General features: G+C 36.0%; 1 protein-coding gene across 8 annotated transcripts in view; it reads right to left on the bottom strand.

Moving 5' to 3' along the window:
- The window catches only part of DMD (dystrophin), a 1,148,514-nt gene that overhangs the window by 296,885 nt on the left and 824,011 nt on the right, over positions 1-27,618 (bottom strand). For all 8 annotated transcript variants that reach the window (XM_030961382.1, XM_030961390.1, XM_030961407.1 and 5 more), the window contains one exon: positions 25,535-25,770. In XM_030961382.1, coding sequence (XP_030817242.1) covers positions 25,535-25,770 — 236 coding nt within the window. The remainder of the gene's footprint in view (positions 1-25,534; positions 25,771-27,618) is intronic.

Genomic DNA, 27,618 nt, shown 5'->3' with positions numbered 1-27,618 from the left:
ACTACTTTTTTCTTTTTTATAACTAACAGTTTTTCAAATTTAGGGCTTTTCCAATGCACTTAAAAATGTGTATTACCAAGGACACTGAGGGCAGATGCTCTGTTTTTCAAGGCTTCAGCTTTAGTCTTTTCTGTGGCTGGCTTTTTTTTTTTTTATTATATACTTATCAGTTTGTCACATTTTTAGACAAAAGTAAAATAGTATTGGGTAAACACAATTTTATGCTTTGAAGATAAGAAAAAAACATCTTTTTTGCTGTTTTTTTTTAATTTAAGAAAATAACTAACATTTATGGGTGAAGAAAGCTAATATCTTGACTAAAGATGCTCTACAAATTCTCCAATTTTATGCTTCAAAAAAACCCCCACAGAATGACTTCATCAGTTTCTACTGGATCTTCTGGAAATTTTTGATTACTTTTATTGGAAGGTTTCTCCAGTAATAGCAAATGAGTAATAATTAAGGAGAGTAAAATGTATTGGCACAGCACAAGTTGACAGGTGAGTTTTTCTTTAGGACCTTAGGAAACTAGGTATTTTTCTCAAGAAAAATATAAAATGAAGAAGGAGGATTTATTCTGGTTTGCTTGGCTTTGCTTTTGAAAAAAGAAAACAAAACTGTTACACAATTTTTTCTTACAGCGAACTTAATATTTTTTAGCTCTGTATGTGTAGATAGGGGGCAGGAGAAAGGAAAGGTGTTTCTTATTTACTCTATCTGATAAGAAATGTTGGAATAATTCTGAAATAGCTTTAGCCTAACTCTAGTAAGGTGGATCTTTATTCATATCTCATTGTTATGGCAAAAGACAAAGTTACAAGCCTAATTTTATTACTTAAACTTTTCTGGTATATTTTGACAGGTTTTGCTCTAAGAACAACACTTTATTTTTGTCTCCATGTTTATTGGTGGGTTTTTTTGGTTCTGCTTGTTTCTTTGTTTGATTTACTTCTAGTTTTCTTTTCTCCACATTTCTGTTGCTATGTACTTAATCACAGTCAACAATAATACAGAAGGCAAAGGTGGAAACCTGAAAAATTCTGATGTTCATATTTCATTGATAGCAAAGGAAGGAAGAAAATGTATATATGGCTCTCTCAGCCTTTCCTCATCAGAGGGATGCTCCAGACCCTTCACCTTTCTTGCCTCCCACTTTACCCACTCCAGGAGCTCCAGGTCTCTCTTGTCCTGAGGAGCCCAGAACTGGATCCAGCACTGCAGATGGACTCATCTCACTGGGGCTGAATGGAGGGGCAGGATCACCTCCCTGACCTGCTGGCAGTGCTGTCCTTAATGCACCCCAGGATACTCTTGGCCTTCCTGGCCACAAGGGCACACACTGAGAGCAGCTGTGTCACTGATGCCTTCTCCTCTAGAAAATATATAAGGGAACAAGAATAGGCAGCACCTCTCCCTCCTGCATTTCCAATGAACACCTTTGGGAGTGCTGGTGGAGAATGCCTGTCAGATTAAAGCACAGATTCACAAGAGGCAGGTGAAGAAGGTTTACTGCAAAGATGGGTACTGGATTTTAGATTTCTGCAGAGTAGGTTGGAAGGGCTTCTATTCACAGGTAAAAGCCAAAGCAGAGGAGCACAGCAAACAGCACTGTTCTAGAGCTGAGCAGCAGCACAGCTGGGCACGAGTGTCAAGGCTGTGCTGCACCTATTTTTTGTAATTATGCCTCATTTTAGACTTTTCTGTTATTTTATGGTGCTGCCCCTTGGTTAATATATCTTGCTGCAGAGAGTAAATTTGCTCATGCTAAAAGCTACTGAAGATAGTTTCCTGATAATACAATAATTATTAACTATGGAAACAATAGCATTGAAAAGTTATATTGGCTGGAAATTGAAGACAATACAGTTTAAACAGAAAAGATGTAAATTCTCAGTAGCCAATATGTTTAAATACAGAGCAAATCACTAATATAAGAGACTATTAACAGAACTTTTTAGTTCAATTTTTTTTCTAATAGACACAGTTTGGAAGAGTGGGAAGATGAATCTCTATGTAAAATCCCATGGACTGGTTTCACACATATTATATGAACATACTTGTCCTTTCTGGCCTTGAAATCAATGATTCTGTGGGAAATTAAAAAAAAACAATTGAACTCCCCTATAATGCCAGTTTCTCTGAGATGAATTTTCAATGTCAGTTTCCACAAATCAGTATCAGTCCTGCTTGGTCCCCCTCCCACACATATATAATTTAAATATATTTAAGCAATTTCTGACTGAGAGCAGTGTTTAAGCATAAAGTTAAGCAAAATACTGGAGCTATTTCTTGTACAGACAAGAACTCTTACTATGAACAGTTAATGTATTTCATCTGTAAACATTGCTTGGGGCACAGGGTACAGACACTGATTAGGAGCTTGCAGAGGAGCCACACAATGCTACTCCAGTGGATGAAAAATTAGCATTTTTCTTTTTCAGAACATACAGTTTTATTATCTGAATGACAGTTTCAGGAATGAATCTGATATAAACACAAAAGAAAGAATCACTGATAAAGTAGATTGACGCTACGATAATAAAAGCAGGAAAGAACAATTTGCACTTTATGTTGATTCATGTATACACACATGGCAATACACAAGCAGGTATGGATATGGATTTTACAGGGGGCCTTTGTAATTACAAAGATGGAATCAAATGAATTAAATTCCAAAATTAAGAACCTTCCTCTGATTTCTATTCTGTAACTGAGGAGTAACTGAGGTCAGAGGGGCAATAAGCTTGAGTATCAAAATATGATCAAAACAGAAGAAGAGGATTTCTTGAGATAATATTAAAACACACTTATGAATATAATAAATGTTCCTGACAATATTAAAGGTCAAAATGAAAATATTCTTCTCTATTATCTTTGTTTGGAAACATTGACATTTTTTCCACAAACAAGATTATCTGTGCATTGGAAACTATTGTTTTATTGTTTTATGGCTGCAATTGCCTTGCTTTGGAGGAACAGAACTTCTTTTTTAGCTGCTCAACTTTTTCCTGGGATACTGGCATGAAAATAGGTATAAAACTGTATCCTGCAGTGTATTTTTATTTACACTTAGTTCCTGTTATGTTTGTAAAATATAAACATTTTATAGACAAGGTATTTCTACAGTTACAGAAAGAAATAAAATTGCCAGGCTTTTTCTAGACAGCTCTCATGTTCTTGCTCTCCCATGTACTACAAAAGATGAGCCTCAGTTTAACAACAAACTGTACTGCACACTGCTTTGTGTAAAAAATTCTGACCACATTGACAAATTTACTATATGCAGTTCCATAATGGTGTCAGTCAGGCTGGAAAATAACTGAAGATGGAATGACTGTACATCATCCATTCTTCTGGTGCTGCAGGAGAGGTTTGTTTTTTTTTTTTTTAATTCACAGACCTCAATTCCTAAACCCAAGGGCTTATGGCACTGGCTGCTAACAACTCCCTGGCAAAAAGGGGTCCTCTTTATCAGTTAATCCAACTTGATTTTCAGGTTTACACTGAGCAGTAATTTTCCAATGCCGATAAGATGTTTTTTCACATTAGTAGCACTGACACATAATTTGACATGAAGTACAGTACAGAGAAACATATAAAATCCTGGAATAATAATTTTCAAGTTTAACATACCTGACAACGTGGCCTTACCTGATATGTGATATTTTCACTTTTTACACATTAAATTAGGAAGGTACAAGAAAATGTCATCCCACATAGAGGATTATGTGAGGATTGATGCAGTCAGTTCTCCAGGGTGGAGAACCCAAATTAACTGGGAGGCTGTTATGATGCATCTGGACCCTGTCTCCTGCTCTCCCCCTCCCTGTTACCATAACAAAGTCAGTTGCTGAAAGGCCATATTGGGAGGTGGAAACAAGAGCTCTCAAATGTGTTATATTTTTAAAAATTAATGATTTGTATCTCCCTATGGAAATGCTAGATTGTGACAAGCAGTTTTTCAAGAGCTGAATCCTGGAAGGACTCCAGACTGAGGTCACTGGTTTTTTGCAAATAGCAGCCTGCAAAACTGGGAGCTATTTTACAGTCTATGGAACTGAAAAATGTATCCATCTTGGCAATTTTTTCTTATTCAACTTTTTGACCTTATTCCTTCTTTTCTCTTGAAAATTATCACATATACATATGCAGACACATTTCTTTCCAGGGACTTTTTCCATCAGACAGTAAGAGTTATTTTTCTTGAGAGCTACATTTGTAAGCAATATTTTTGTCAGCTATTAATTATTAACAAAAGAAAACTGATTTTAGGAATCAATCATTTCTTTTGCTCCTACTTTATCCCTCCAGAGTATCCTTCTAAATACCTTCATTCAAAGCACTAGAAAATACAAAGATGTAAATTGTAGCCACATTCAAGGGATTTACAGAACTCTCTAGAAACATGGGCTAAGCAACTGCACTAAGAAACTAAAGAGAAATATTACACATAAGACTGAACAGATGCCATTATCCTGTAGTGCTGATGAACCAGCTAAAAGCAACATCAGTTTATTTATCCCTGACAGCATAATATATTCTGGTTAAAAACAAAACAAACCCAACAAGTTTAGGGGATGTGCTTTAGCATGTCCTTGCACTCGGTATCAGCTGTTTCCTCAGGAAGGGTCCCAAGGGCTCTGGAGGTGCCACTGGCTGCCCAGTTCTGGTGGCACTGATGCCACCATGCCAGCTTGCCCCCATGACCTTCCTTTTGCTCTCAGCCTCTGCCTTGTGCCAGAAAAGGTCAGAGGACAGGTGTGACAGGGACACAGCTCTGAGAAAAGGGAACAGAAGCAAGCTGCCAGTGGGAATGTAACAGGGCTGGGCTGCCTTACAGAAGATGGGCACAGGAGGAATGGAGGATGGCAGTAGGTGTACAAATACCTGGAGTTACACATTGTAATTTTAATTAAGGTGATATTGAGAGTGAATGCCAAAGAGATGTAACACCAATAGTAGCGGTGTAGGACATTAAAAATGTCCTACATTTTTACAAAAATGTAATAGATAAGATGTATGGTCAGAAATTTTAATTTTTTTTTTTTCTAAACAGATTCCTGACAGTGGAAAAGCTGCTGTGATATCATATTTTCTTAGTCAGTAGCCTTAGGTGTAGATTACTTTGTACAAAAGAATGTTTTAACTTTGAATATACCCCTATGTTTCTTTAAAGCTAAATAAAAATAGCCCAAACTCAAATATAGTTCTGAGAAACTGCGAAGACTGTAATAACTTTTAAAAATTTAGTTTTCTTTCAGACTTTAATTACTCACTGCTGCAGATGTGCAGGCATTAAGAGATAACAAATAATCATAACAGATTCACCCTGTATGCCAAGGTTGTTCTCTGGAGGTTTGGTGGCTTATATTTTCTAATGTCACCATAGATCAAAGGAAAATGTTTCACTGTCTTCCACAGTGTAAGACATTGCATATGGAAATCAGATCATACAAGTTACTGTTGTGGAGGAATGTTCTCTACCATAAACAACTAAAGTCATGTAAGAGCTGCATTAGGGGAGGTTTTTTAGCACACAATTGCAGAGAATTTCTGGCTGAGGGCATGCTTACTGAATTAACTCCAAATCAAGTCTCTGTCCGCAGATTAAGAATCCCTTAAACCCCAAAAAGCCACGAAGCATGAGCATACTCATTACTCATACTGAACAAAAAAAAAAAAAAAAAAAAAAAAAAAAAAAAAAAAGAGTAGCAACTTCCACAGCATCATTAGCCCAAGACTTTGGGTGCCCAGACTCCAGGGTACTACTGAAAATGGACACACATCATACATTCCCTGGTAGAGTGAACAGTGGTTTCTGGACAGCTGTACCCACTTTGCTTCCTGAATCATTCACCTCACCTTAGGAAGGTGAATGCTTCAGGCTGAGCACAAACTCACTGTGGGAAGGCAGGTGTATGAAGGGTGGGGAACAAGAAGGGGTGGGAACAGCAGGGTAGAGGCCTGACATGGAGGGGCTGGAGGTACAGGAAAAGCAGTGATATGAAAGAGAGGAACTAAGTGATGTTTGAGGCACACAAACCAGAGAGGCAGTCAATCCTCAATCAACTATGGGTGAATAAACCCCAGTTCTGGACTACACACAAGACAGGAAAGCAGATGTACAGCAGATACAGTAAAGAACAACCTTAGGCCAGATAGACTTAAGTAAGGCACACAGAGCATGGTGTGAACACAGCTGTGAGATTTCTGGGGCCAGCTCAGCACTACAGAGCCTTTCAGGACTACTCTGAGTTAATGAGATCAGATGAGTCTCACCTGGCTGAATACAGAACCACTTACCTGCATCTGCTCCCCAGCTTTATCTCATTTAAAACAGCTGCAGTGAGCCTGTCTGTGATGGAGACACACCCACAATATTGCAGTACTACAACATCTGTGTGTGTATGTGTGTGCATGGGAGAGAAGGAGGTCAGAGTCAAGTCTCCATTGCTGCATATTCCATGTAATTTTCTTTGAAAAAGCACAGTGAGTTTGGAAAAACTTCACAGAACAGCCTGAGGACATCTGTACTAACTGACCATAATTTAATCTTGCATGTATTTCCTACTATTCTTGTTGGAAGAATATTTTCAGATATTTGTCAAAGTCACTGCTTAGTTAGGCTATTGTTCAGAATTTGCTGTTACCAATCCTTCTAACTACCTGATAATTTATTTTGATTTATTTTGATGGTGGTCTTCATGATATCTTCTATGAGGAAAGAAATATATGTACCTAAAATGTAGATATGAATGTGTACATGCTTACACAGATATATACATACAAGCAATATAAAACAATAGCCAATATTTGGAAAAGGACTACAACCGTCACAGAGAGTCTAAACATATTTTTTTACTATTATCAACAGTGTTGTTTATTCCCTTATGGAAACAAGAGTTTCAAATCTATGCTCATTTCTCTTCTGTAATGTTATACAAGATGGAGATTATTCTTGTAGATACCATAAAGTCTGTAAACTTCTTTTGCTTCAATATTTTTACCCAAACAGAATAAAGCAGTCACTGAAACTTTTGAAGTGAGTTTGAAAAAAGGTTTGTTCTAGCACTAATACTTATGTTAACAGCTTCAGGGCAGAAGGTCTCTGTGTGAAAGACAATAAACAAACACTGCTAACTTTGTTATTGGTGTGACATCGTTCTTATCTAACTCAATATGAATTCTGATGTGACAGCTCATGAATTTCAGCTATAATACTCAGGAAATGGCTCAAGAAACCTTGTGGGTTTTAGTAGTTATATTTAAGGACCTGCAATGCATGAATATACCTCTCTTTTGAAAGAGGCTTAGAAAACTACCCAGGAAATTCTAGGTGAATTATTCCTAGCTCATTTTTAGAACATATGATTAAACAACCTTTGAGAAGGGAAAATAGTAACAAGTAATACAGCCAACCATTTACCAAGAGTAAAGAATGAGGGCATCTGCATTTCTCCTAATCCAGAGCTGTAAGATTTATCAATAGTGAACCATAGGTAGAAGTTGTGCCTGATGCCCACAGCAAGGCTTCCAATACTGCCTATATGATGTTACCACAAGCAGGAAATTTGAATGTAAATGGAAATGAAGCTGATGGAAAAAAACCCCCATAACTTGAATATCCTCTATAGGAAGGCAATATCAAGTGAAGCTACACACAGACTTGTCCTGTGTCTGATATTAATCACTATTATTGGTTGATGGGACAGAGCATAGACTTTTTTATATCCAAAATGATGCAAAAAACAACCAGCAGCAAGAATGTGAGAAGAGGAATTCAATGAAAAGCAGTCTCAAAAAAACCTGAGAAATCAGTAAGTCCAAGGCATTAAAATAACTAGCTGGGAAACTGCATTAGCATTGGAATGGGTTGCAAATGGCTGGACAGATGGTCGCTAATCTAGAAACAAGGGTAGAGATTTTAAGGAGCAGGATTTGTTTAGTCTAGAGAAAATTGAACTGAAGCACCACCCTTCAAGTATACGAGGTTATTGCTGAGAGAGAGTAAACTGTTCTCAATTTTCATTGTGGTCACATAATTGGCTTAAATTGAAGCAGGGGACATTAAGGCTGGAAACAAACATCTTCTGGCTGCCAAGGATTGCTAAGTGGTGGGAAAAGAATTCTGCAAAGATACAGAGAACAAAAAAATCTTATGGAGCAGGTTAGATAGAAACTGGTCAGAAATTATCTGTCTAGTTGATCTTGCCTGATACAAAAATCTGGACTGCAAAGAATTTGAAATCTCCTTCAAGACCTTTTTAGTATATTTACCATTCCTTTGTGAAAAAAAGCCAACTACAAAACCAGCACAGAGAATAAATAGAACCCTGTGCTAATTTATAGCCTCACTTTCTATAGAACTTGTAATGTTGGTTTGAATAAAAGCATGGTCATCTACGTTTCTTAGAACTAATACTCTTTCAGCTTTTATTTTGATTACTTGAAAACAATGAAGAAAGACAGAATGGGAAGGATGGGAAACAGTACCTGGAGACTGTCTAAAATAAGACTGCCAATAATAAGAACAATTACTAAATTATTTCTTCCTCAAAGTTATCTCAGATATTAGAATTGGCCTATCTTTTCCATTGTAGTTTCTTTGTAGTATGATATTTTTAATGGAATGGCAGTGCAAAATGGCAGGCTAGCACTTAATTTTCTCTATTTTTAATTCTGTTAAAAATGCTGGCCTCAATTTCTTAGCTAAGACATGAAGAGCTTGTTTTACTTTAGCTGACATATAATTTCTCAGAAGTTTGGTGACAGAATAATAGTAAAGAGTGCACTGTAACATACAGATGCAAATAATACAGGAAAGAAAGGCTGTGTTGGTGTTGGAATCCTATTATATACCAAAAAGTACTTCAAAATAAGATTAATTACCTAATCTAAAAAATAACCCAGAGATTATATTCCAGGCCTGAAGAATAAGATGGGTCTGTAATCAGGAGTGACACAACCTGCCTGTGAGGAGGGAAATCTGAGATGTGACCATAGCGCACAGCTTCAATCCTGCAGCTCCAGCACTAGGATTTGAAACTGGTGTCCCACAGCTGCCATAGCTTTTTGTTAAAGAAACTCCTGGGCTTTTTTAAAGAAGCCCACAGGCATGCAGAGAAGGATGATTTAGTTCAGGTAGGATGCATACATATATACATATATAAAGTTTTTTTTATAAAATCCTTCAGGAACGAGTTTTAGGAAACCCGATGACGTTAAATACAATAAAAATTTCACTCCTGAATGTGTATTTCATTTAAAGAGAGAAGACAGTGGGCAGGACTATGCTGCATTATTGTAGTAGAAACTGTTTTAGAACAGAAAAGAAGAAGTATTTATTTTCATAGTAGGTACTGACTATATAGATCTTGCTCATAGGACGTTGTGAGGGCCAAAAGAATCAGAGGTTTCAAAGAGGGATTAGGCAACTTCAGGAACAATAGGCTGAAAGACAGATGCTACAAGGACTCCTGATGTCCCAAACCCAAGAGCTGTGGATGCTGTGGATGGGGCAGTACAAGGGTAACAATCAGCAGAAGGCAGCCAGGCTGATACATTCTCCCTGTTCAACCTGCCCTAATGTCACCACCACAGACATTTTCTTGGGTTAGACAGAAGAATGATGGTTTGACTCAGTAAAGCATTGTGCTCTCAAGTGTGATAAAACCCTCTTTTAGTCACATTTAAAACCCATTTGTTCTTGTATTTGTTATGGCTCCATAAAATACAAATTCTGTAACCTAAAATATGGAAAGATCTATTGCAAATAGAGAGTTATGTGAGATGCAAAATATTTATTAAGAGCAATGCTGTCCTCATTCAAATTTATGCTAAATCCTATGCAAGATCTTTTTTTTTCCTAAATCATAGGGAAATCTATAGCGTTATAAATAAATCTTCTTTTAGTAGTAAACAGGAGGAGTTTGATTTGTTACAATGTTGGCATAATATACTATTTATATTGCTAATACATATTTTCTAGCTGCTGCTAAGAAGAGTCTCCAAACACTTGACTTTTTAGATAAATCAAGGAATTAAAAAAACCAGTAAACACAATACATATTAAAATGCTTTCCATGGCTGCATCATATTCCAATTATTTAGTCATCACAAATGAAACGAGAAAGTCTGAAAATTTTGGCAACGTTGAGACGGTTCATCTGAGAATTCAACTGCATCTCCTTTTAGGGAGTAAAAGAGCATAAATTCCCCATGTCTGATGAGATTGCTCCCAACTACAGCAAGGGGGAAAGGATCCCACATCCTGACTCCTTGAACCATGTTGCAGTTGCAGCCCTTCTCAGGCAGAGCAATAAAAATCTGTTCCTCACTCAGCCAGCGTGGCTTGGAACTTTATAACATAGATCAAACCCACTGAATCAAAATCACTGATTATGCACAAGACAAACTTCAAGGACTACAGATTTCATAAAGCATGTTTCACAGAAGAAATAAGCATGTAACAAGTAAGGAAAGGCTGAAAATAGGTAACTCGTTTCACCTGGCTCTTACACAGACTGGCTTGTAATCAGCCTGCTCATATATATTTTCCTTAAATATTCAATACTGAATACTTAGTGATGATTCTTACAAGCAAAATATTACTTTCTTCCTGACCCACTCAAAATAAGATCTCTGTATTGGGAAGGACATGCACATTCTCTTATTAATAGACTTTGTTACTCCTGTTCATCACTCCTGAGCTGTGCAAAGAAGCCATTATCACCAAATTACAGTCTACAAAATGCATGGAATAAAAACTAAGGTGATTTGGATGAAGACAATACAACACATTATATCCACAATGTATGTTGAAAGCTTTATTAAACAAAGTTGTAGGGAAAGTCACATATCTTCTTCCTCTCTTGGCTGTCACTTTATCTATTTCATATGCTCCATTACCTCTGCACAAGCCCAGGAGGTGTTTGCACGTAATAGCATTTCATTCTTGATTGAATTTACCACTGAATGTTGCCTGCCTATTATGCATACATATGATTCTGCATTTTATCACCCCTAAAAACATATTGTGAACCCCATGCAATAATTTGGGAAACATCCCTTACAACCACATCTTTAAAAGGGTTATTTTTAGCTCCCACAGATGCAGAGACACTTTATTACAATCAAGAAGTCTTTCTGCAAATGTTATTCCTGAAAGGGACATAATTATGATGCATTGTGCATGTTGTCATTTTGAAACTGTGCACCAAAGTAGCCATTGCAAGTAGATTATGTCAGAACAGATAACAGTCTCCTCTCTGATGGCCAAATGGTCTGGAAGTCTGAGATAACCCATCTAACGTTTCAGTAGCAGGAAACAAACAATCATTTTTGCTATGATCTGCCCCAATTTTGTGTCTATGAATAAGAATTACAAATGATTTTTTCATTACTCAGTGAGATATGCCCGGAATTTGTATTGTGGCTAAAATATGATCAAAACAATTAATGCATAATAGGTATGATGGGTTTTCTATAATAGAATCTCCAGCGTCTAAAGAATATTTAAAGGGAGATGAAGATGGGATCCCTGCCCTGCACAGTTTGCAAGCTTCTTCCTTAAGAACTCATATAAAAAGTGCCCACAGATTATGGTTTATTGACAGGTATCAATGGTAAATGAGAATAAGGCAGAAAGGATGGCAAGGATAATAAAAATCTCTGCATCTCGGTCATGTAATTTGATGTGTGATTTGTTACACATTATAAACCTCTTTTTTCAGAGGCAGTGGGTATATAAATGAGCAAAATTTCAAGTTTGTTCTGAGGAATATACTTCCCTTTCTTTTTGTACATATTATTGTCTGCAACACACAGTCTGTAAGAGTGGACAAAAATATCTGGGAACATCTTTTTAACCCTCTGCCTCCCTTCCCCCCCCCCCCGCCTCCTTTTCCTGTAAAATGCTGTACACACAGTCGTGTCTCTTCCATTCATTACTAAAATAACAAAAAAAAAAAAAAAAAAAAAAAAAAAAAAAAAAAAAAAAAAAAAAAAAAAAACCCTTCTACATTTTTACAGACAATTCCAAAGTAGTGAGTTTTCTCTGAACTGCAAATTGAAATTTAGTTAATGTGCTTCAAAATATTACTCTCTTCTCTCCCGTAGGAGTGTAAATTCAACCAGACTTCTATTATGGAGATCCTAATTTTAAATAATGTTTTCAGATTCTTTTTTTTTGGTGTCATTATTTTTAAGTGATTGAGTAGTTTGTATTAAACCATACCAAATTAAGAAAGTGAAGTTTAAACATTAAGAATTACTGTATAGAAAAAGATCACTCTCCTAGTTTTCCTCACCAAACACAAATGGACTGACATACATAGATGTCTGCATTTTTAGAGATATTTAATACCAGTGGAATCATTAAATAGAGAGAACTGGATATTAACAAATACTAAAAAGTACACCAGAGTATTTCAGAATTGTAACAGAGTATTTTCCCAGATCATTGGTAACGCGCCAGACAGAATTGTGGCTGAATCTGTTAAAAAAAAAATCTTACATTTCTCAATTAATTTCTCATGAAAAGCAGCTTTCCACATGGATGTGGACACTATCTAAAAGCCTCTAAAAATGAAAGTTCTTATCAAGCATAATAGAAATTGTTCTGAGAAAATATAGTCATATTATAGTAAGTATAATTATTTCCATCTCTCATTGCCTGAGAGTGCAGACCATAAAATTAGAACTAAAAACTAGTTTTAACATTTAGCCTCTAGGCTGCTTAGCAGTTAGTTCTGAATTGTTTCAATGAACCTCTTCCCAATTTGATTTTCTTTTTCTTTTTCTTTCCCTGCCCAGAGCACCAGACAAGCAGCAGACGGGAGGAGCACCAGCAGACAGAATACTGGCAGCAGGTTGCTGCCCAGGAACAGTTTGTCGTGGTCAACCCTTACAGGGACTGGCATCCTCTGTGCTGGGTTACCTTCCTAACAGTGCATCCCTCACAGGCAAAATTCAAATTAATTTGGAAAAGGAAGGAAAAAAACTACAGAGGCAGATTGAAATGAAGTCAGAATGTCTCCAAGGAGAAGCATCAGTAGCAAAGCCCTAAAAGATCATCATTTTCTGTTGAGTATTGTTAAAAAGTGCATGTTTTCACATTATTTTTAATAATCCATTACAATTCTTTTGAAGTACAGGGAGCTGGAAATGAGTCCTGCTGTTCATTCTTCTCTTTCTGAGATAGTACTAAAAAATAATCTGCTATTTATATGGTTTTTGTGCTGAAAATGATAATTACAGTGAAAAGTCTTATTATGCAATGGCAGTAGAAGGAAAGAGAGTTCAAAATTATAATATAAATGGTGATTTACCCATCATTCAAAACAGGATGAAGTATCATTTATCCTATATATTGTTTAATAGCATAGCTGAGGATCAACCCTACAGCAAAGCCTAACAATGATCACATAACCCATAGAATTCAGAAATGGGCATACAATGAAACATGAAGTCAAAAGAACACATTTCCTGTGAACCCTAGAGTGGAAAAGTCCCAATTTTCTCATAATAAAAACTAAATGCTTTGTATTCTATGCTAAGAGGTCTCCAAAGGCTGTCCTGTTATTTTAATTAAGATTTGTGATTTTAAGATTGGCTAATGAAAGAATTTCAAAGGAATTGGGTAATGAGCACCCAAGGAAATGAAAAGTCAAGTGCACATTTCCCTTAGATTCCACTTACAATTCTGCCTTATGTATAAACCATTCTAATTAATAGAGACATACAAAATTATTACATTCATACAAAACAGAACATAATTAAGTAAAATAGAATAATCACACCTTGATAAGAAATATTGGGAAACAAAATTAATAAAAATATAGACACTAATAAGCAAAATGAACTAACATGACTGAATAAAAGTTTAAATATGAAAGATATTCCTTAATCTCAGCATATTTGGCTAGAAAGAGTCAAAGAAAGATATTTGTAAGATATCCTTCTCAGAAGGCAGGTGATGTTTGACCTAAATACTTCTGCAGTCTAGCAGGAAGAGGAGGAGATGGGGGAGGGAAATATGGTGATATTAAATTTGCATGTACTAGTCTAGAAAAAAACAAGAGCATTTCTATGTTACAGTTTTTTCTCCTTCCCTGAATTTTTGCACTTCACTAATAGAGACCTTTATACAACTATGTCTTAGAGAAGACAAACTAAGAGTCTTGCAAACTTTTCCAATTCAAGAATTACATTGGTTTTCTTACCCTTTCCTCTCCACCTACATTTAATCCATCTTTCTTGACTTCTCTTAACCATAATCACAAGACAAGTGAGACAATTTCACCTTTTTTGCTCAGCTCAGAACAATGATCTAAATCCTGGTTGAAATTACTTGGTTGAAAGTTTTTTTCCTCCAAGCTGAAATTATCTGGTTGAAATTACTTGAAATTACCTGGTTGAAAGTTTTTTCATCCACATGCACCTTATCAGTACTATAATTTAAATGCACAAAACACCACTAATTCTTTTCTGGGAACCCTTCTGTGTCTAAATCAATCATATCAGCAATGTCTGTTGTGGATTATATTGCAGGTTTGTGTAGCTCTGGAACACTTAGTACAGGAACACAGAAGTGATATTTTTGGATTCATAATATCAGGCTCAATATACATATTACAGTCACCTACCAGAAGGGCCACTTGGCTGTGCTCAGCCCCCATTCAGATTCTGCTGCCTCTAAAGGACTTGCCCCTCATAAAAAAGTGCATGGGAAATCCTCTTTAGTAAATAAATACTGAATTTGGTTTGTTTTTTATTTTTGCCGCTAAATTAGTCAAGGAATACAAAATACAAATGGCTGAGGGAGTTGATTTTATCAACTGTCCCACAGCACTTTGATGCCAAGCTTTCACAGTTGTCATCTAGCGAGCACAGATATAATGTGGTTCCCCAGCATCAGTGTTCTTGTTTTTTATCACATGCCTCAATGACAGGTCCAGGTGGGGAGGAAGCCCCACCCCAAATCACACTACCAGCAAAAAAGCTAATAGTTTTTATGTGTTCTGATGTACCATCATTTCTTTGCAAAACACAACCACTCTGTCAGAGCTGAGTCTCACATTTGAATGACATTATAAGAGTGTGCCACATATACCAGTTTTCATCAGAAATATTATGCCATATGGACCACATATGAAGGAGTAGAAGGATTTATAATAACATTTTAAAATGTTATCAGTGTTGATCCCAATGCACAGCAGGAATTTAAGACACACTGATTAAATACCAGAAAGGAAAATGGTCAAACATATGTCAAAAGGTTGGACATTTACCCTGAGATATCATCACATATCATGCCACCTTCAAAAGTGTCTGTTTGAATAAAAGATTCCATGACATATGCAGCGAGACATAACTGGCAACTTGCAGTAGCCCAAAAACCATCATTCTTCCCACAAAGAGGAAAATGCTTAAATTCACCTTCTGCTTATTATTTCTTCCTTTTAACTTCCTTGCTTTTTGGTCAAAAAATACAACAGATATTTCTCTGAACATGAAGGAAAAATAAAACAGGGTATTTGTGTTACCTTAGAACCATTTTTTCCTAAAATATCAAAACCAGCTTCTCCTCTAATTAGAAACAACTGCTGATCCTAATGTTTTGTTTCTCACAGAAGCAAAGTGTCAAGCTGTTCTGTTAGAACATCAAAAAGAAGCCACTTTGAGTATCAAAATACAGCTTTTCACTTTACCTCTGCTAATATTAGAACATTATTTTTTTGTAGTTTTGTTTTGTGGCATTGGGTTTGGTTTTTTTAATACTAAAATCAAATTAAATTAAAACTTGGAACTGTGGCCTTCAGGGGTGACAAAAGAAATGGATAGAGGAAAAAGAGACAAATCAGGGAGTTTTTCAGTGTCCCAATGGAGTAAAATCAGTGCCTTTGGTCTGGATATCCAGAAGCTTATTCACGCTAACAAATGGTAGGGACTGGCTGTTCCACATTACAGGAAAAGTGCTTGGTTTGCAGGGTTGTGCCAGGAATCCTGCTGGGGACAATCACTGAGTTGCTTCATTCCCAGTGGAATGTTCTGGTTCTTTCCAGCAGAAAACTGCTCCTCACAGGGTGGAGATGAGTGAGACTAAATGGAGGTAGGTATCTATACCTGAGCTTGTGTATTGAGAGCAAGAATCCATTCCAGGAAAAATTTCCCCTCTCCTCACTGCATGAAACCCAGGGTGAATTCCATATTTAACAATTCATCTGGAGAATCTGACAAATCCAGAAGCATGAAAAAGGAACTCGAGAACTGGCTGAAGTGACTAACTCTCATGTATGAATCTCATATTTGGCTGGAGAAAATCCCTCCTGCAGGTAGAAAGCACCTGACCATTAGGAGTGCCATGGTGAGCAGTTAAATTGATCTTTTAGCTCAATAAGGAAAATGGTCCACAGAAGCAGCAGAATACAGTTCTGAGATTGATTTGTTACCTTGCTTATTGTATCAGCTGGTAACAGAGACAGATGAGAGCCTGGAGAAATGGTCCACACTTACTACAAAACCAGGGTTTTTTTTAATTAAGTACTCCTTCAGGACTTGATTACATGGAGAGCTGAATTCTCTGTTTCAATTCAGAAAAATACTTTAATGTCTCTTTCTTGAGGAAAACTGTCCTATTGCTTTTAGTAGAAGTACTTTTGTATTTTAAGCTGCAGGTGCATTTAAGCTGCAGTCATTTTCTAGGATCTCATTGCAGTCTTAACTTGAAAAATTAATATTCTATTTACACTGTAAATTCTCTGTTGGCTAATATGAATTTTTTAAATTTTATTTTTGCAGTAATGAAAGATACTGAACAAAACAAATTCTACTTTTATTTGATCTATATAAAACAAAAGAAAAAATAAACCTAAAACCCTATCCCCCTCCATCCCCAGCTAGTGAAAGGAAAAGAGATCCTTGAAGTGCTAGAATCTAAGGCTTCTTCAACACATTGCTTATCATTAAGAAATGTTAGATGGGCTAGACAAAATCAGAAATTTCGACCTCAGCTTCTGCATACAAAATTCAATTTAGTAGACACAAAAGGAGAATATGTTGGAGAAAAGATGAGTCAAAGGGGAATCCAGGCAGCAGAAAACAGGTCATGTTCCACAAAGGGGAAGAAGGTGGCGGCAAGGGAAACAAATTCCAAGCACAGTGTTCCTCTCTCCTGAATTCCTCCCATAGCACCAACTTCACAAGATGAAGTTCTATCCCCCACTGCCTTCCCAGAACCAAAGGAACTTGGTGTTTATTTACCTTAAATCTAGTGACAGCACACAGCTAGTGGTGGGGCACATGAAAAAAATAAAATGTGTATAATGGTTAGGGAATAGAGAATATTTTTCAAGAACCAGGTTCTCCTGAATAAAAATATGCCTTTAAGCCTCTCTTACAGTGTTTTTAAATTTTTTTCCTTTCACTTGTAAGCAGCTCTACATAGCACAAAATTTGAATGTTTCACTGGAGTGAGTTAAGATGCTTGTCTCCTTACATTCAAGTAAAGTACTTATTTGAGTGGTTTTTATTACTTAACGTGAGTGTTATAAAACAATATGTACATGTAAATCAACTGAGAACTCTCCATGACAGCTTCTCTAAGTGCAAAAAAATTATCATAGAATTCTACTGGGAAAAGAGAAAACAGAATTCCAAGAATTGTGCTTACTGCAGTAGAGCTAAGTTACTATAAACTACTTATTATAAAGATTATACTGCATTTTTTAAAGCTAGTGACATTTTTTTAAACAATCCCTTCATGAAAAAGGATGATAATGACACTGCTGGCTGTTCTGCCTCAGGAGGGAATTGTCCATCTGCTAGCAAAACCCCAAACCTATATCATTACTGGATGTGTTTATGGAAGTATCAGAATACCCTTGGCACATTGGAAACACATAGGGCAGATTTCAAGATCACAGATTTTTTAATTTAAATTCTGGGGTTATTTTCCTTTCCACATAAAAGAACTGTGTTTCAAGATCAGCTTCATTAGGGAGGTCTGCTGGGATTGGATGTTTTTATTTTCTTACAGAAGAAAACTTATTTCTTGAAGAGCAGCACCATCTCCTCAAACATTAAACGAGCAAATATACAATTGTTCCCCTTAGTTTTAATTTGCATTTTATGATTCTAACTAGATTAGAATTTTGTACATTGCATCATTATTTAGAAACAAGCTGCTTTTATATTTCCCACAATTTCTGAATAAAACCAAGGCCACTCTTATATTTTCTTGTTACTACTTCTAATAATATATATCAATATTGGTACAAAACTAAAGCTCCCTAAAATTAGTGTAACTGTCTTAGCAGATCCTCAGAACCATTTAGAACTAAAAATAAAGTGTCTGAATTTTAACAGGACTTCTCCAGTCCTTAACGCAAATCACGGCTGAGGTTGGAGAGTTACAAAGCAGGAAATAAAGCCATGATTTCCTTCATTTAAAGCATGTTTCACTGTCAAGGTATAAAACACAGAATCCATATTTGAGAATAGCATTTATATATTATGACAGAATAATTTTTCTTTTCCAGATAATTTTGCTCAGCTACTGCTCAAATGTGACCAAATTCAGTCATGTCAAGAGGTCACACAAGGCTCTATGCAGCTTTGTGATGAATATCTCCAAGGATGGAGAATCCTTGATATCTCTGGAGAGCTTGTTCCAATGTTTCATTATGTTCATCATGCACATTTTTTCTCGTAATATTTCATCAGAATTCCTTTTGCTGCAGCATGTGTCTGTTGACTCTCGTCCTTCTGCTGGGAACCTTTGAGAAGAGTCTGGCTCTATCTTCTCTGCAGACTCCCATCTCATGGCTGCAGGGAGCAAGCAGCTGCCTTCTGAGTTCTGTCCAGGCTGAGCAAGCCCAGTTCAGCCCCTCCTCATTTAAAGTGCTCTCCTGCCCCAACCACATTGCTGGCTCCTCACTGGACTCCCTGAAGGTCTTTCCTGCGCACTGGGCAGCCCAAACCAGGCACACAACTCCAGATGCTTCCCACAGGTTGATTAAAGGGGAATGATCCCTTCCCTCAGCATGTTGGTGAGGGCCATATTAAATTCAGACCAGAATCTAGTTCGCATTTTTATCCTGGTTGGGCACACACAGAACTCATGAGGGTTTGGGGATTTTTTGCACTTTCCAGCACAGCAGGATTTTCCCATGTCCCTGTGGACAGCACACAACTGTAAAACCCTTTCCATGCCCATGGTATGAACTTTCCATGGTGCACTTGTAGAGGACCTCATGCAGCAGGGTCTCTGAGCTGAACATACTGGTGGCATAAAAGCACAAAATGAAAGAATGATTCAGATTAAAAAAAGCAGATCATGTAAGATCCAGTGTTGATGGAATACATAATTAATACTTATAGCATAGATCAGACTCAGAAATTAAAAAAAATTGCTACTGAAAAATGCAGCCCTAATGAAAAGCTGATACTTCTAATATTCAGCATATTGATGCAAACAAAACTGAGTTGCTACACTCTTATCCTTTCCCTGCTGAACAAGATGCCAGTTGTATTAATCATGATAATTTATCTTTGCCCAGAATTGGAAAAAAAAACCACCTCAAATTATTTCAAAATAGGCCAATAAAAGCAAAAAGAGGAATGTTATCTTTAGGTATAACTGTTATATTGTTTTTATTTGGATGTTGATCTACAGCTTGACTGAAAACTAATTGAAAAATGATGAAAGTAACTGTTTTACTTCAATGAGTTTAGAATCAGAGGTACAACTTTTATACATGTCCTAGTAATTAACATAATAGAGAAATAAAGAAATAGCTGTTAATCACACTCCAAAAGACAGTATTTAGACATTGTTTTTACTGTTGCAGAAAACAAATATACTCTGTAACACACAGTAATGAGCTGGCCAAGCTAGTTTAAAATATCAGCTGTCTTTTTGTTCAACAAAGTATTAAAAAACCAGTCTCCTGACATATTCTATATCCCTTGAGGTCCAATTTTCCAACTAATAGATCTTTTTTTCTTCCCTTTCCCTTTAAAGACTCAGATTTCCAGGCTCTCTAGAGCATCCTACTGCATTTTCTAACCTTTAGAAAGAAACTGAAAGGCTGATAGGCATTTTTTCATTTTCCTCTATTCTGCAAAAAAACAAAAGCATTTCAGGACCACAAATCTTGTCATTTTAAATTCAAAATAATAAATTAATATATTTAGAAAACTGTTCATTTATTTGTTTTTTTATTCACTTCAGAAACCAAAACCAGATTTCTAGTACTTTCATAAATTAGAAGTAATTTCAGAAGTCTAACAGCATGACAGAATAAAAGAAGAATTCCACTAGATATCCCATATTAAATGCAACAGCAATAACACTCTGAAATACACATAGAATAATGATGGTGTCTCCTGAGCAGTTATATCCTATGGTAAATTTCACAGAGGTAAGTGAGATTTTTGCACAACCTTTAACCCATGAAGTCATCTGTAGGGTTATGGTATCGGAGAGGATGCACAAAAATGCCAGTGAACCGTCCAACATGCTGCAGAATCAGTTTCAGCACCAGCCCTGCTTTATCAGGGTAGTTTATCCTGGTCCAACAGTGACACAGGGAATGTCTGCAGTTGTGTATTCATATGAAGAAAGATCCTACAATATTTGAAAACAACGCTCAAAGCATCATGACAGCACAGAGCAAGGGATGAGGAAATGTGGTCTTGAAGCTTGATTCAGAAAGTGTGAATGTAAATTCCCAACTTACTGGCACCACACTTGGATTCTGGACTAGCAAAATTTTTCCTTTTAAGTACATCACAGGAACTGGAAATGTTCAGATCCAAGTGTAAAATCTTCTGTTATGGTCTTTTACAGTACATTATCTGAGGATGCATGGATCTTTTCATGCATTTGTCACTAAAATGAAACTCCTGCAAAACTCTGTAGACCTTAAAGTACACTAGCCAAAAGGGTGAAGACTCCACCTTGCCTACAGCTCACACTTCTAAGATAAACTATATAGACAGAGCAAAAGCCTCTGTCTGTAACTACAACTTCTCATTCAACACAGGCACATCTAGAGTGCACTGATACACACACAGTAATGCAGAACTGCAAATTTTAATTTGGAACTTACAGTTGCTTCTGTAATAACAGGATAAAAGTCTGGAAAATTATATTTTTATGTCTACAAAAATGGATGTTGGAACACAGTTTGGACAGAAAACTTCACATTCTTCTGATCTATGTTGATATTAATTGTAAGGTTGCACATGAAAATGCACATTTAAGTTGTGCAGTAAAATGCATGATATGTAACCATGGGAAAGGATAGATAAAAATACTCAAACAAGAGTATTGTATGTTAAGCCCACCCTTTTTTTCTGCAGTTTATAAACAAATATTTTTCCTTAACTGTTATTTTACTACCCATCATCTGGAAAAGATTTTCAACTATAGAAAAAAAAATTACAATTAAAAGTGAAAACATTTCCTCATTCTAGTTTTGTTTACTTCTCCAATTGACAGATGATCAAACCCACCTTTCTTTGAATAGTGACAAATTAATTAGACAGAAATAAATTCTCTACATCTTTTTGGTTGACTACTCTGGGATGACACAAATAATCGATCCAGAAAGTATCTTGTCCTCTTCTTTGCATAAAAGTCTCAGTAAGTAGGTTGGTCTCATTCTAATAAATACCTTTTTTTCAGATTAGTCCCTTCTGCTGCACTTAAAAGTGAAGATTCAACCTATTTAACTCTTAGAATCAATGAATAAAAGCAGACACAGAAAATTGTAGTCCCATTCATATAATACTTATTATAATACCTTTTACTAATTAAAATCTATGTTCATCCAGTGCAATAAAAAAGTCATGCTTTCAACTATGTATGTCTCAAAAAATTTGGATGGACAGCATACCTTGGCAAAATCCATGGACAGAATTCAAAATTTAAGGAGATTATAGTACCTGGTCTCTCTGAACAGCATTGTTAATTAACTTCAAGCTCTGCACAGCCTCCATGATTCACCACTTTCAGTAGAAATCTATTCCTGCTACAAACCTTTCTCAAAATGTGATGCCAGATCAGAGTTTCTGAGTAAAGGCTTGTTGGCATCTTAAGTAAGGTTTCCATTTTTCTAAAATGTAGCAAAATGGAGTTTATCCGTTTTGGATAATCGTCCTGTTCATCACAATTTTCTCTTTTATGAAGAACCCCCACCTGAGCTTCAAATATAAAGCATGTTGATTGTTTTGAAGTAAGGACATTGAATTGAAGTAACTGGGTGCACCATAGTTTGTCATGTCCCTCACCTCCCTACATCACGGCATGTTATACAGCCATGGACTTTCCCATGAACTTTATTTGCATTATTTCTCATCTAAAGAAACAATATGAGTCTTGTCAGCCTGCCAAGGCATCTTCAAGAAGATGAGAAAAATATAATCATTTTCATTTAATGAAAACACAGATGACACTAACGCTAGTATTAATATCTTTACTACACACTTTTTAGTATCTTTTAGTTTAATTATACAGAGTTTAAGAATATAATACACAGTCATAGATGACTAAAATATGTAATGCATTTGCTTGAAGTATACCACTCATTTGACTGAAAGATTAACTATAGATATTAGAAATGAGCAGTCATCACGCTACTCTTTTAGTACACTACTTTTACTATATATTATGTGCACCACTTAGGAGAATTTAATTTGTATTTTTTCTTTCGTTAAGGCGAAGCTGCCACTAAAAAAGCCTTTTTTTAAAAATAGTTGTCTTTTTTGAGTTTTATTATCCTATAATTAACCCGTGTATGTGCTATTCACACAAGAGTGCCAATTCACTGAGATCAGCTCCAAGCAAAGTTCAAGTGAGGGCTAATGATGTCTTAAACTTTTATGGAGGAAAAATATGGCAAAGTTAGTGGCTGTGATCCTTTATACAATCAGATTGAAGCGAACTTAACCAAAATGACCTCAGAGATGGAGCTTCAACAACATTACATGCTGCTGTGAAAGAAAGGACAACCTAAGGTCACTTATTTTTACCTGAATGATTTGGAAAATGGCCTGTTACATACACTGCCAGGATATGGGATTTCTTTCCTTTTAAAATGTTTGCTCTGACATTGCAATTTACTATTAGAAATGTGGCTCTCTGCTTTGAATGAAATATGAAATGGAAACAAAACCCAAAAGCAGTAAGGGTTTGGTAACACAACAACAGGATGAGCTGTTTGAAGCATTCTAAATTCTGGGTGAGCAGCTAGAGATGTTTTATAGTGAAACAGCTTTCTTTAAGCATTTATCTCTGTAATGATGCATTTTTATAAGGGAAGTATTTGGCTGTCTTCAGATGGTATTTTACACCTAAAGTCTAAGAATTGACTTTAAAAAAAACAGGTCAATCTACAAGGATGGAACTTTCATTAAATCTTACTGAGGTACCTGTAAAGATGCAATAAACTCTCCAAATAAACCACGATGCAGTGTGGTGACTTTCAATGACTTTTAAATTACAGCCACAGGAAAAATATCCCTGCAATCTTCTATGGAATGCGCAGATCAGGGGAGGTAAGCACTACTTTTGGATTTCCAACTTAGATCATATCTGGCGTGACTTTTCGGATTAGTCAAGTACCCACACGTCCAACTTCATCAGCTCACAGACTGCTGCAGACACTCCACACATTAGAAAGCAGGGTAGGTTTTTGTTGGGTTTTTTTTTTTTTTGAAACCTAAAAATTCTTTGTCAGTTTTGAAAATTGTCCGTCCTAATCTCACCTAATAATCCAGTGCTAGATTCACAAGAAGAATGAAATATTTCATGGCATTCATTTCCATGTATTAAGTGATATTAAGATGATCACTGGAGAAGAGGGAGACAGCTAACAGAACTGCAGTCTATATATAGACATTGGTTCTTCCATTTCATCAGAGAATATATTAAATGTCACATTCTGTTGCACAGCCAATTAGAGAGGTAAGCATGACAAAAAAGAGTTTTCCTGCTGGTTTTGTTACCAGCACAGCATGCTAGCAAAAAAAGAGACAGGGCTACCCAGCCAGGAACAGACTGCAGTAGTGTTAAAATATTTTAGCCCTGAACTAAGATAAAATGCAAATTCAAAGCAGTTAATTTTAAAATATACATAATATTAACTGAAATTCTGAAGAGTTAATAATTTGATCTCATATTTAAGTAAAACACATCTGCAGAAGGAAGCAAACTATGGATTTTGCCTGCCAGAATAAAATGCTAAAGTGAGGTATAAGTAAGAAAACTGAATAATGCTGAAGAAAGTATTTTACAATATAAAATTTTAAACCAAAAATTATTCTGAAAATCACTAAAAGATAAAGGTTGGCCATCAACCTTTCCAAACAACATAACAACTATTTTAACCTAATGCCCAGTGCAGATGGCACTGGAATTATCACTTATATCCATTCTGTTTTAAGGATATTTTAATTAGTGAAGCAGTATGTAATTCTACTTAGCAAATATAATCATCATTAATCAAGATGATACTAACATGTTCATCATACAGAAGGTAAAGCCAGCCAAATTTCTCAAAAATAGTTTAAAGCACTGGGGGGAAAAGGAAGTATAAGAAAACAAGCAAAATTAATCCCATGAAACATCAGCATATTTTCTTTAAAATGTCTCAGTACAGAGCCTCAATAAAATTTATACCTTTTTTCTCCCTCTATTTCTAGTTTAAGCAAAGAGAAGAATGTCAATATCTTCCTTGCAATAAATCAGATTTTTTTTTTTTATGAGGAGGAAGATTATGAAAAAAACAACAGAATCTTATAATTGGGACTCCTAAACTCAGTTTAGAACTGAACTGAACAGAAATTTAGCACTGAAAAGTTTTGTGCAGGTAAGGCAAATCTTTTATATTGAACAATACTAAATCTAGAAGGCAGGTAATTTCTTTAGAGCTGTATAATACAAAATTACTTTTATTGCTACTGAGTAGCTAAAATTTAGCCTTTTTTCTCCTAAAACATGTATTTCTGTATTTTTCTGTGTTTTCAAAGGAAAGTGATGCACTGATGAAGTTTTGCTGACAAAACAATTGCATTAATGAGCTGCTGTTTTTGTTAAGACAACTGAGGTGCCTTTGATAAACCGAGAGCAGCAGCATGTAAGGCTCCCAGAAAGTTATTAAGAAGTAACATAAGAAAAGGTGTGAAACAGGGTCGTCTTCTTCCTGGCAGCCTGGAGCTTACTATGCAATTCCTTTGTTCTCATGAAGTTTGTATTTCAGCCATTGGTTTACATACTCTTACAGCACAAGCAACAGAAACATAGAGAGTTCTGCTTCAAATACCAGAGAAAATAGTAAATACTTTTTCTTTTCTCCTCAATTAATTATCTAAACATTTCATCCAATAATTGTGTTCATGGGATAAAGTAGCTGAAGTGACAACTGCATGTATTGCAGCCTACCATCTCTCCTGTGTTCCTCGTTGAAAGGATTTAATACACAACTAAGATCACAAGGCTTTCAACTGGAAAAATCAGTGTTTCTCATACCTTTTGTTTGATGATCATGTCGTTGATGTCATCAAGATCACCTACTTTCACTCTCTGAGATTTTATCTCTCGATCCAGTCGAGAAAGCCAGTCAGTGAGTTCTGCCCATGCCTTATTGAAGTCAGCCAAGGCTGGAACCTCCAAAAGCACAGAAGATGGCATTTCTGGTTTGAAGGTGGTGGTTTCCTTGGTTACCCTGGTTTGTGTATCCACAGCAACAGTTTCACCAGGAGTTACTAAAAGAAAAAAAAAAAAAAGCTTAAGTTACTGAATAAATGAACTATGATATATGTTTATTTCAGTATTTCAGAATTTATGCCATAGAAAGGATAAGACAGGAATAAGCCAATTTCTTAGTATTATCTCTACTGAAAATATGAAAATCAAAACTAAAAGAAAATATGAGTTCATTTTTTCTCACAATATTATTATTATTATAATTTCTGCTTAACATCCAGCATTTTCAGCATATTCAAATTCCATCCTTAGAAGACCAGCTGGACCTAGTAACACTACCAAAATTTGCAGTGTAAGAACACCTTGCTAAAAGTTGTTGAAGCATGAGTAATTTTCCAGAAATCTAGTAGTGGTCAAATATCTCTATGCCAGAAGACAGATTGAAAAAAGTTGGTTGGACTATGCAACACATCATAGCATGACCATGTATTTAGAAACAAGTTTCATTCACTGTTTCCAAGTCACTCTGCAGATGTGAAATCATCTGACCAAAAATCTTCTCACTTACTGTTATCACCAAATGCTTCCCACAGGATCTGTGGCCAATATGGAAGTTTATACAGCAAGAAATTCAGCCCTGACTGATTGTTTACTTTTCCACCTCATAATTTCAAAATATTATGTGCTATTATCTGGATATTTGTGGATTTTTTTTCCTTTCTTTTGGGGGGAAAAAAGACACATCTTCTTGTTAGTGTCTTTTCCTGATCTATTAGCTATGGGTTGGGAATAATCTGTGAATTATTCATTGCTTGGAATGGAATGGCATGGAATTCACCGAAGACTGAAGCACCATTTCTGTCTCTGCAGCAAAAATGATGAGAGGTGCCACAGACACACCATTGGACAGAGAAGTATGGAACATAAAATCATTCAGAAGTCCAAGACTGATCTTTTCTCCTAGATTTTTGCTATTTACAAAGAGATGGCTATGAACTGTTGGGCTATTTTTAACCTTCAGTTAATGATGCAAAAGCAACTCCTCATGCACGATATTATTGCAGATGAGGCTACACTAATTTATAATTTTTTCTCATGTTTTTAAGAAGATAATCAATGAAGAAAAACTAAGAGAAAACAGAAGAAACACATGTCATTGCTTCACTGAGTTTCCACAGTATTAGAAAAGAAACTAAATACCTACACTTTGGAATCTCTATCTAATTCAGCTGTTGAAACAGCAATAACTAAACTAGGAACGTTGAAATAAAAGCTCTGTGGAGTGTGTTCTACATTTTCTAGCGCTGAAGCAACAAATAGTATTTTCTAAAGGGCTGAAATGAGGTTTTTTGCATTTTTCTCAGCCCTCCTACAGAGTAAAGAAAATCAGTTTCCTGCCCTCTTCCTGTGAGATAGCTTGTCTTCAACAAAAGCAAACCAAAACACCAAAACAGTGTGACTCCACGCACATTAAGTTTTCTGTTTTTTGGTTTTTTTTGTTTTTTGTTTTTTTTTTCTTGCTATTACTTTTGAGAGTCTAATGGTTTTTTCATTGACATTCATGTCTTTGCAGCAAAGTCTGTTTGAAACATGAAAACCCAGGTAATAGGTCAGGGTTCAATGGTTTGTCTATAAAGCCAAGGCCTCATATTTCCTCTGTAACTTCAGAGATTCTCAGACAACAGGACAAGAGTTGTCTAATTTGGCATTCACGTAGGTTAAACAGAAGTTGTCTCATCTCAGAGGAAATTTTTGTCCTCATCAGTATTCAGGTAAGTTGAAGTACAATTTTCCAAACTGGGACATCCATCAGTAGACTTAGGCATCTCTTTGCATCTCACGTATTTTTGACCTAAATACACAATCACAAGTTCAATATTAAATATCTATTTATTTATTTTTCCCCC

This window comes from Camarhynchus parvulus, chromosome 1 (assembly GCF_901933205.1).
Source record: "Camarhynchus parvulus chromosome 1, STF_HiC, whole genome shotgun sequence".
Classification (NCBI taxonomy): domain Eukaryota; kingdom Metazoa; phylum Chordata; class Aves; order Passeriformes; family Thraupidae; genus Camarhynchus; species Camarhynchus parvulus.
The sequence above is the reverse complement of the archived record's forward strand: the minus strand, read 5'-3'. Positions and strand labels throughout refer to the sequence as shown.